The sequence below is a fragment of the Sorex araneus genome, chromosome 9 (genome assembly GCF_027595985.1).
Source record: "Sorex araneus isolate mSorAra2 chromosome 9, mSorAra2.pri, whole genome shotgun sequence".
In the NCBI taxonomy this organism is placed as follows: Eukaryota; Metazoa; Chordata; class Mammalia; order Eulipotyphla; family Soricidae; genus Sorex; species Sorex araneus.
In genome coordinates this window covers 44,431,990-44,443,657 of record NC_073310.1, presented here as the reverse complement: position 1 = coordinate 44,443,657, position 11,668 = coordinate 44,431,990, and the positions used below count along the sequence as shown (strand labels likewise).

General features: G+C 39.5%; 1 protein-coding gene across 2 annotated transcripts in view; it reads right to left on the bottom strand.

Moving 5' to 3' along the window:
• Positions 1 to 4,289: 4,289 nt before the first annotated feature.
• WDR26 (WD repeat domain 26) overlaps positions 4,290 to 11,668 on the bottom strand; it is a 49,130-nt gene continuing 41,751 nt past the window's right edge. For both annotated transcript variants that reach the window (XM_055146679.1, XM_055146678.1), the window contains exon 14: positions 4,290 to 8,719. In XM_055146679.1, coding sequence (XP_055002654.1) covers positions 8,694 to 8,719 — 26 coding nt within the window. In that variant the 3' untranslated portion in view covers positions 4,290 to 8,693. The remainder of the gene's footprint in view (positions 8,720 to 11,668) is intronic.

The window sequence follows — 11,668 nt, the reverse complement described above, 5'->3', positions numbered from 1 at the left end:
TGAAATGTTTTAAGACAGGCCAAGCTAGGAAACTGCTGTTTTTGGCACACTTGAGACTTGTGAAAGCAGATTTTCTCACGCCTTTTGTCAGAAAAAATGTGAAAGGTACTATTTATTAAGTGTAATTGTCCACAAGTGTCAACAAACTAGTTCTGATATATAGAGATAGGCCCAAGATAGAGAAGTTGAGTTTAAAAATTCCGCATTTAGAAAATTCTCTAGATTTCTGCCACCTGAGTTTACTTTTAATCAAATGTACTATTTTGCTATGTAGTATAACAGAAATATTCGTGGTATACTGCAACTTCAATAAACAAGGCTATCGAATGAATGAATGGGATATTCTGAGGGGTTGTCAGTGAGGCCTTTTGCTTTTAAGCCATATTCTCTGTGAAAATGCTAAAAGAGTAGTCAATATTTTTTTAGTTTTATTATGTATAATCTAATGACAGGCTCATTCAAAGCCTACAGGTTATCATTGTGAACTAGGGCCATCACAGTAACAGGAATATAGATATTAAAAGGATTATTCACTGAGACAACTTGGGACTGAGATCAAGTTGCTCTTTAGAATAAATTCCTTTATAAGAACTGTGTGTGTTTTCAGTTGCTTCTCTCTGAAACTGGGTGGGGTGGAGGGAGGTGGCAGATGAGTGGAATCAGCTAGCTGAGTGCAAGGAAGTTCAAATGTGGCTTCCTCTGCTGTGAATTTGGTTTGCTACATCCGTTATGAGGCAATCTTGGTTTCGCCTGTACAGTTCCCATTAAACACGATGATCTAGTCAAAATAGGAGTCAGTTTAACAAATATCTCAATTCCTGTTCTTTGGTGGAGCATCTTGTGTGTGATATTGACAGGGCCTGGTAAGATTCTTAAACACCATTATTACACGCTTACTCTAATTTGCACAGGTCAGTTCACTCAAATTGATAATCTCAGAATAAAAGGCATCATGGAATCAAGTTAGTCGAGGAACAAATTCTCTTCTGGAGCCTCTGCTTTAAAAAAAAAATTATGGGGCTTGAGCTCAGTGGGTACGGTGCTTGCCTTGCAAACCTGGGACCAACCCAGGTTTGATCCATCCCCGGCACCACCTGTGGTGCCCCTGAGCACTGCAAGGACTAATTCCTGAGTGCTAACTGCAAGGACTAATTCCTTGAGCATCCCCAGGTGTGACCCTAAAACAAAAACTGTTGTGTGGGGTTGGGGACAGGGAAATGTGGGCAGACCACTCCAGCCCTTGCTGGGCAGGACAGGTGGGAGTGGGGAGGGAGGCCCGTGCTCTGGTGTCAGAGCAGGGACTCAGCGCCTCACAGCGGCAAGGCATGTGCTGTAACCTTTTGAGCCACACTCCTGCCCCAGGGCCTGATCTTATCGTTTGATTTCAGCAAAAGCCTATTTCACAGATTGGATGGTGAAGTGAGTGAGGGTTGAAGCTGATGGCTCAACAGTTTGGCTCTGCAGTACCCTCAGATGGGAGAGCAGCCTGCAGGGCAAGGCAGGCCCTCTGGGCCACTGTGTGATACTCACCTTCGAAGCTGCAAGAAAGAATCCACGTTTCTTGCTAATTTCCTAGGTTATCAGCTTCAGTAGTCAAACACATGGCCTTTTTTTGGGGTAGAGGGCAACCTTAAATGGTTTTCCCTAACATACTACCTTATCTATTTTGAAGCAAATATCAGGATCTATAAATTTGTGTACCGGCTCCGGCTCGCGCTCTGCTGGGATTCGAACCGGGTGGCCATGCGTTTGCATGGCCGCTTTGCTGCTGAACGACCAACATCCACAGCCAGCTAGATTACTTCTGAACCCAGCAAGTGCTCGCAGCCATGTCCCCAGACTGTGAACTAAGCTTTTGCCCCACGTCGGCTAAGGGAGGAAATATCCTTCCTCCTTGGTTTTTCTTCCTTCTGGGGGGAAGCAGCATGGTGTATGCCATCTTATGGACGTTTAAACAGGTATGAACTTGGTGGCGTGGGGAAAAAAAAATGTGTTTTGAACTTGAAACAGCGGGACGCTCGGGAAGTCTCGGGCGGGGGCTTGTACCGGCTCTGACTCGCGCTCCGCTGGGATTCGAACCGGGTGGCCATGCGTTTGCACGGCCACTTTGCTGCTGAACGACCAACATCCAGAGCCAGCTAGATTACTTCTGGAACCAGCAAGTGCTCGCAGAAATGTCCCCGGATTGTGAACTAAGCTTTTGCTTTATGCTGCCCCAGGAAGGGAAATGATGAAATTTTCCACTTAAATCTCCATGTACTTAATTACTAAAACACAGAAATCCTAAACCGTGCGGCCGCAGTAGCGGCCGCGCAACCTTTTACCTCTTCATTCTCATTAGTGGAGAACTAATTATCAAATGTTTCCATGTCAATAGGGCCGTATTTTGGGGGGATAAACTACAAGAATAGTGAGTTCTGTGTTGAAACCCCAACAACAATAGTGAGTTTTGGGTTGAAATATGGAATGCAATCAAGGTAAAGAGAAAATGAAGTGCATTTTATCACTTATGCAGGTGGGGGTGGGGGTGTGGGAGGTGTACTGGTTTTTTCTTTTTTTTGGTGGTGGTGGAATATGGGCACTGGTGAAGGGATGGGTGTTTGAGCACTGTATAACAGACATAAGCCTGAGAACTTTGTAACTTTCCACATGGTGATTCAATAAAATAAATTAAAAAAATAAAAAAATTGTGTAATTATTATTTTTTTTTTTGCTTTTTGGGTCACACCCTGAGATGCTCAGGGGTTACTCCTGGCTCTGAACTCAGGAATTATTCCTGGCGGTGCTCGGGGAATCATATGGAATGCTCGGAATAGAATCCTGATTGGTGGTGTGCAAGGCAAACACCCTACCTGCTGTGCTATTGCTCCAGCCCCAAACTTGTGATATTTTTTGAATCGATCACTGGTGGGCTCCCCGCCAGTCCCCCCCACCCCCCACGGGGGGGTGAGTGGGGTGAGCATGCACAGTGGTGCTCAGGGATCATATGCAGTGCCAGAGGTGTAACGGGTGGGCCTGGTGCAAGGCAAGTGCCTTACTTCTGTACTCTCTCTAAAAAAGTGCAGTTTTTTCCTATTTTTTTTTTTTCCTTTTTGGGTCATACCCGGCGATGCACAGGGGACCATATGGGATGCTGGGAATCAAATCCGGGTCGGCCGCGTGCAAGGCAAATGCCCTATCTGATGTGCTATTGCTCCAGCCCCTCCTAAATGCTTCTTAACTGTTGTGTAATCATCTACCCCAGTGGGGCAACTGATTTTCCTTTTCTTTTTTTATGAACACAAATTAGCAGGCTAGAGAGATGGATAGCCCTGGTTCCATTCTCACCACTGCATAGTTTTCTGAGTAATGCTGGGTGTTCCCCTACCAGAAACTAAAACCAAACAAACCCCCAAATGTGCTCCCAATTTGCACTTGAGCGCTCGAGCACGCGCACACACACACACACACACACACGTGTGTGTATATATCTATGTTTATCTCTAATGGATTTTCTCAGGAGAAAGAACCATATATTCATTACGAAGACATTTTCGTTTTAAACTGGAAATGTATTTTACTGGTCAATGTATCCAATGCCTAATTTTTTTCATTCAGATGCACTGTTTTTTTTTTGGGGGGGGGGAAGGGAGAGGGGAGCACATCCAGCAGTACTCAGGGAATACTCCTGGCACTATGCTCAGGAATCAGTCCTAGCAGGCTCTGGGGACCATATGGGGTACTGGGGATGGAAGCCGGGTCGGCCACAGGCAAAGCAAACAACCTGGCACCTATACTAGCACTCTGACCCCCAGATTTAATGTTTTTGAGCAAAACAAGGTATGTGATTTCTTTTAAATGTAAGTATCTTTCAATTATTTTAAATAAGCTTATGATCACACACTAGCCACACATAGCATCTATATCATACACACACACACGAAACTTGATTTGACTAACAGACTAAGCCTAAATATAAAATATGAATCTCAAGTTCACCTAGTCAGTTATTTTAAGCATATAGTAATATTTAAGAAATCAGATTAATGGTTATTAGATTTAACACATCAAGAATTAGTTACTCATTCTGTTTATTGGGTTGAAAGGGAATACAAATGATTGGTTAAGTGCTACGCACTGACATGGAAAAAGTGTATTAAAAAAATTCCCAGTAAAGCAAATAAAAGTTAAAGTAGTTTCAAATGAACAAAAATTAAAGATATTTAATATACTACATTTATAAAATAAAAGTTAACAAAGGGTGTTTTGTAAATAATTAGTAGCACAAGTGAAAATAAATATCAGAGACCTGAAGTTTTTTATGCTTTAATGAAATAATAAAGCAAAGAAATTTTAACTACTAAATATACTCTGAGAGGCAGTTAAAAACGACCCCTCCCCCAAATTTAAGAACACAATCCTCTGGAACATTTAACCAGTCCATAGCAAATAGTTATTACATACCAAAAGCTCTAAGTGTTAACTAGTTCCACCACAATGCCATGTAAATCTTGACAATTTAGAAATCTTGAGATCAAATACTTATTACGTTCTCTTCTTGATCTCTACAGCTTGGTTTGTAAGTACATACATGCTTTTGTGGATCTATTCCCCTCCCCTTGCTACACACATACATTTTCAAGGAGCCAATAACACTTTTTTCCATCTGTGCCTAAAAATGTTATGATTCAGTTTTAGCACATTGACCCTGATAATGAAAATGTCTAAGTTAAAGATGGGGACACAATTTCAATCTTATAAAAATATACCAGTATTAACCAAATCTTAAATTGAGAGAGGGCACTTCACATGTGCACAAGACTTAGTAATAATTGACAAGAACCTAGAACAGCTGTTTCCAGGACTTTTGTGAATCAAGTACTCTCTCTCTTCCACACAGACACACAACACCCACACGTGTCCACACACACACACACACACACACACAATTTTTATACTATGTATTCATCAAATCCAGGCTATCTGGATTAAGTAGATAGGGAATGGGTTTTTATAGTTTTGTTTTTGCAACTATAGGGCAGCTACTATAACAATAGCTTAACAACACTGAAAAATTTCAATTAAGTTCACCCTGTTTTTAGAAAGTGTCTAAGTGTAAATGTAAATTCACCTCTTCATTTAAAGTTGACAGTTTATATTAAGTCAGATGTTTCTTTTGAAATGGAGCAGTTTGGAGAGCAACCCAAAGGGAGAGTTGCTTAATCTAAAAGTAAAAATCAAATTAAGATTTACATTTTAGAATTGGGACAAAAAGGATATTAAGAAAAATGTCTTCTTTCCTCCCCATTCATAAGCAGCCATTCTTCTGCTGTGAAAGAAACTGACATGGATATTTCCCTTTCAAGAGATGTACGAGACATTTACCACTGTGAGCAGAGGTGATAGGGTCAGTTCTTGTGTGCAGGAACCAACATCCTAAAAAAGAAAATTTCAAGATGGGGAAGGGTGGGGGAAAAGGGTTTTCTATTAATGTCACGGAATGCCACACATGTGGGAGAACATTCCTAATAATTAAAATCACCTTATCACTACTTGTGATTTAATGGTAAAGAAAATAATGACAAAAATCTTTTTCCCTTTCAACTAGATTATCTTAGTTTGTATTTAAAGTTAGGTAATCTTTTTCCGTTCTCCCACCCACTAACAAGTGCCAATTTTTAGGGGCTTTTGCAAATAATATTTCCTGTTCAAACTACTTACCTGGTTTAACACATTTACCTGGCCAGTAAGAGTAACATTAATGTAGCTTGGCATGAACACTAACAAAATACACAAACCAATACTGAAGTCATTCCTCCTAGTTCTCCACTGCAATTCTTGTATCATCCCCACGCCAATCTTGGTAATCCCCAATCTAAATGTACTATCAATAACCACTTATTTGGAGGAAAAAGATATTAAATTTCATAGTTGCTCTAGCACTTAATCAATGAATAACAAAAAAACATTTTTAAGCACATGGAAATGAACCTACTAACCTGATTTTTGGAGCCCAAAATCTCCTTTCTATTTTGATCTATGTGCAAAAAGTATTGGTACTTTTCAATTTGTACATTAGTATGTTGTGGCTGGCTTGATTGTATTCTCGTGTGTCTATATGGAGATTACAGCACTATCAAAAATTTTCAGTTAATAGCTGTGGATTAGACCATTCTGCTATCAGGTTCTTTGTACCATCAAGTCCTAGGCTCCTTCATTTATTTCACTGTTCTAGCAGTTACTGCATGGCAAGTGAATAAAATAAGTTGACAGCAAATTGGCACAGGAATGTACCAGTATCTAGAGAAAGTTGCCAGTTAAGACAGACCTGGAAAACGAACTCACCTAGCTGCTATAGAAACCTTTGCATAGTTGTTACTCCGTTTTAATGGAGTTATGTTCTTGTAAGGAGTGCCTCACTTTAACTCCACTTTTTAAAAAGTGTTTTGAACTATCCTTCAGAAACACTCTGAAAACTCAGATCTTGGGGTGGCTGGATGAATAGCAGAATCTGAGTGCCAAACTGCCCCTGAATGGGCACAAATCTCAGTGGATGTTACAAATGCACCAGAGCACACTGTAACCACACTTGTAAACAGCTGTGGAGTTACTTTGCCCACATTTTGTTGATGTTACTGTAGAGACAGGGGTGTATTAATGGCTTCAGGGTATACATGAATCACTTAAAATATGAATGGTTTAAACTGTACTGAGGTAAAGAGAAGTTACCACTTAATTATATACAGTTATCAATGAAGATTTTTATTCAAGCTTAAAGTAAAAAGTAATTTTAGTTAAGAAAAATGAAGTACCAGATAAACTGTAACATAGTTATTTTAACTTAGAAGTATCAAAACAGGAATTCTTGATTCTCTAAGTGGTGGTCTCTGCAAATGGAGCTTAAATCTTTTACATACCAATCTGATAAATAATCTGTTGACCACGATCTGTCATTTTACTTAGTGAGTTCCTGGGAGAATCTGTGCTATTTTAAGGCCAATTGTGTTTTTCTTTCTTCTCCCTCCCTCTCTAACTATTGTCTCTCCTTTCTCCCTGCTACCATCCATTGTTCCCTCTACCCCCAGCGGAAGAATTCTTGATCCAAGCAAACCTTTCTCTTGTGTATCCTGCAGAAGTCTACTCATGGTAATATAGAACAGATTTGGCTGGGCTTAAAGAGGAACTTACATAGTTCTTTCTTCACCAGAACCTTATTTTGGGACTATCCCCAGCTCACTCTCCAACGCAACAGCTGTGGTCACCATATACATCCTCTACAGAAAAAAGGGGACTTCAAAGGAGACTAAATATACTGTATTCAGTGGTAGTGGCTTCCTCAAAGCACAATGTGATCATGCTTTTGGCTTCTATTATATTGAACTTCTTCAAATTAAAAGTGCTTTTTTCATGAAGGAAACCTTTCCTTAAAGTAAAAGAGGAGGGGAGAAGGAAAGACTATCCACAGCACCAGTTTAGAATGAGGTTCAGTATGGCAATATCTGAAAAACTAAGAAGAATATTTTTTAAATTTATGTCTCCCTATATGTCAAAATATTAAGGGCAATTAAGAGAAGTGACTATGAGGTTCTAAACCCAGTTTAAGTATGTAACCTGCGAGCTGTTCTAACAAGTTCAATTAGACTATAAACTTCCAAAGTGATTCTATCTGCTGATTCCTACTCTCTTGCTAGATCACACCAAAATGTTCGATTGAGATCTTCAAATAAGCTCTGCTGAAAAATCTAAACAAATTACTGATCTTCATGTTGGCTATTTTGAATCTTAAACTTCTTCCAGGTCAGGTACTGATGTTCCTTCGGGAATCAAAACAAAAGGGGAAAGCCTTCAAAGTATTATTCTAATTTCCTGTGTAATGTCCTTCCAAGCACTGTTTCTGACCATGACTCGTGTGGTATTTCCAGAAGAGCATCAGTTATACTGCGTATCTAAGTGATAGAGGAAATTGTTTTTAAGCTGGTTTAGATTCCAAATGTATACAAATGAAGTCACTTTAATCCTATAAATACTTCTTAATTTATTTTTAAAAAATTGTGCTGTTAACCCTTTTACGGGGCAACAAGCTATGTGAAAAGTACAAAACTTTTTGTCAAATGTAATATTGAGAGTGCTTTTGACATAGTTCACTGGTTTATCATCTGGATCAGTATATACTGCGCAACGGGCAAGGCTAGAATCCATGAACCAAGCTGCAAAGATCTCAAGCTAAATAAGGCGGAAAGATTCGGAGAAACAGAAGAAGGAAATTCTTTCCTATCCAATGTATACTCTTCAGACTAATGCACTCTTTCTATCAAGCCTTCTAAACTGTTAAATAAAGTTTTCCAAACAAGCATTTAAACTTCATTACACAGAAGAGCAACAAGAATGGTATCCCACCAGACAAAAGGCAGGAGGGAAAAAATATATATACTGAGTTCAATGGGTAAGCCTGAATGTAGCACAGTTCTTCACAACCGATGGGGGTATAATTCAACATGGTGTCCAACAACGTTCTACGACGTGCTTCATCTCAACTGGTTACTATGAAGCAAGGTGTAAATGTTTGGCCCCAATCGGGCTTCAGAAATGGTTCTTTTTTTCATGACGAGCATGTCTGTCCAGCTATCAATCATGTTTGTTTGCACCAAATCCCAAGCCATTAAAAATACGACTAATTTTAAGTTAAACAGAAGTCGTCTGCTCCAAATTCGCCATCAACTATCCATGCTACTGCATTCCTCTGAATGAAGACAAGATGAAGTATAGAGCGGGGTGGGAAGAGAGGAGGAAGAGGGGAAAGAGAGAGAGAAAAAAAGGTCACGCGTTAGTAAGCTTTAAAATGAGCATATTACAAGATACAACATTAAAAACAATCACACTAAATTCTTGGCACTTTCAGTCTTTGAAACAATTATCTTAGACTATATCTCGCAGTCTAAACTCATTATTTTGAATACTGGGTAATTCAGGAGAATACGGGAACCCATACGTTTTTGGGGGTGTATACTGGAGAACAAGTCACATGCAAGGCAAGTGATCTGATTTATATTTCCAGATCCTTAGTTTTTTATTGGGGGGGGGAGGTTGGAGATGGGGGTAGGGGATGAAGGAGGAGATTGATTTTTGGCCACACCCAGCTATGTCTAGGTCTTACTCCTGGATACTCAGAGATCACCAGTAGTGTTTGGAGGAAAACTGCAGCGCTGGAGATCAAACTGGAGTTGGCTGTTTATAAGAAAAAGTACTATATCCCTTGACTCTCTGGCTCCTGAAATCTCATTCTTTTAAATTAAAACTTGAAATAGTTATGTCGAATGGCTTAGTTTAAAATTCTCCAGTACAACTTTATTCACTGTCTGACATCCGTGCATGCTCTGGCTTTTGGGCCACACTTGTCGATGCTCAGAGGTTACCCCTGGCTCTGCACTCAGGAATCACTCCTGGTTGTGCTTAGGGAAGCATACGGGATATTGGCGATCAAACTCGGGTCAACCATGTGCAAGGAAAGAACCTTACCCACTGTACTATCTCTCCGGCCCCCACCACTTTACTCTTTTGTGGGAGACAGAAGGGAAGTATGTGTAAACAAATGTAATAGCTGACATTGTTAAGATATTATACAATGCATCCATTTATTACTAACATGGCCAGAGAATTGTAAGACCATCACGACAATGATGTTTAGAGTATTTCAGCATTCATTATCAGCCTTAGACACATCCTATCCTATCTTAGTCTTGAACTGCCACTAGAGTCTACTTTTGGTTTCTGACCATGTAGTCTGATTTTATGTAAGTGGAATTATAATATGTGCTCTTTTGTATTTAGCTTTAGTCATTTGTTTTCAAACTTTACCCATCTTTGCAGCATCTATTAGTACTGACTCTATATCATTCAATACATTTTTCAAAAACAAAATACAGTGTTTAAATCTTGCTGTAACGAAATGTTAGCAAATTCTTTTTAGAAATGAAGTCACATTAAATGAAACATTTTAAATGACTGAGGTATTATAATGCTTGAATCCTTATCTATGCCATATATACAAATTCAGATATACACCTGAATCCTTATGTATGCCATATATATGTAATATGTAAGTTCTACACACATTTTTCAAAATTTCTATTTGATAGAACATTAAAAATAAATTTCTCAAGTCAAGAAAAATAGACCCTGAAAGGAATCTGCATCAACAGCAGTAAATGAAAACCTTTAGGGCTCTATCTATGTTGCCAAAGTACAATGGGTCTGTTGCTGTACTGGACTCAGATTTTACAATCTGAGTTAAATATGGCTCACCCCACTATATGGATTATTCAATTATTTAAGTTCCCATGAAATAAATTCTCAAGGACGTATCTAAAATAAATCCAATTACAAGGTAAATTGGTTAATACGTGCCCAAATCCCTGCTTCACATGTTCATTTGAAGAAATGACTTAGATTGATAAGATAGGAAATGCACATGTAATCATTGGTCTTGGCCTATGAAACATCTACCTTAGAAAAGGCTTAGAAACCCAAGCAGGCCAGGGGGCAAGAGTGATAGTACAGTCGGCAGGACGCTTGCCTTGCAGTCAACCCGGGTTCAATCCCTGGCATCCTATATGATCCCTCAAACACTGTCAGGAATAATTCAAGGAGTAACTCTTGAGCATTGCTGGTGGGCCCCCCCCCCCCAAAAAAAAAGGGACAAATAAAAGAAACTTAAACAGGACAAGAGAATAAAGATTTATGGCTTGAGTTGTTTTCCTAGAGGAATGTTGGAATGTCAAATACAAATAATATACAAACACAAAGAGGCCCTTCAAAGTCCTTAGTGATGTAAGAGTATTTCTTTTTATTTTATTTTTATTTTTGTAAGAGTGTTTCTTAAAACTTTTTGACCCGTGTATTTTTTTGCGGGGGGGGGGGGGGATGTCACACCTAGCAATGCACAGGGATTAACTCCTGGCTCCGCACTCAGGAATAACTCCTGGTGGCACTCAGGGGACCATGCATGTAGGACGCTGGGAATCAAACCCGGGTCGGCAGTGTGCAAGGAAAATGCCCTACCTGCTGTGCTATCGCTCCAGCCTGACCCATGTATTCTTTTTATAAAGTTGTTTATTCTTTTGCTAGGGGAGGCTGCTGGGGACTGAACCCAGGGCTTTATACATATAAGGCATGTGCTCTACCACTGGGCTACAACTTCAGCCCTGACCCATGTACCCTTCATGCTTTTCACTCATGTCTTCAGCTGTAAACCTCATCAGTCAGTAAGATCTGATCCAGTGTTTCATTGTACAAAAAATATTTTTTGGAAGCATACACACATACCATCCAGAAACCTTCCCTCTACTATAAGTTAACTTTCTTAACTTTCTTTTTGTCCCATTTCAGTGGGACAAAAATGTGAGAAAACATTTTTAGATAAATTACTTACAAGCAAGATAAATGTATTTCTTGCTCTATTTGGAAAAAGAACAAGGCGTTTACATGAAATTTCTCCTGCTTTTCTCGTGCTCAGTTAAGGTCAGCCTTCTGCCTCTGGGCGTCATTATCTATCTAGGTCTGAAGACCTGGCAGCACTTGTTACTCATACTATGCTTACATTTTCTCACTAACAGAAATGAAGGTTAAACTTATTTTATAGGCACTGAAGCTCTTATACATAAAACTGAGGTAGTATATGAGCTAGCATGCT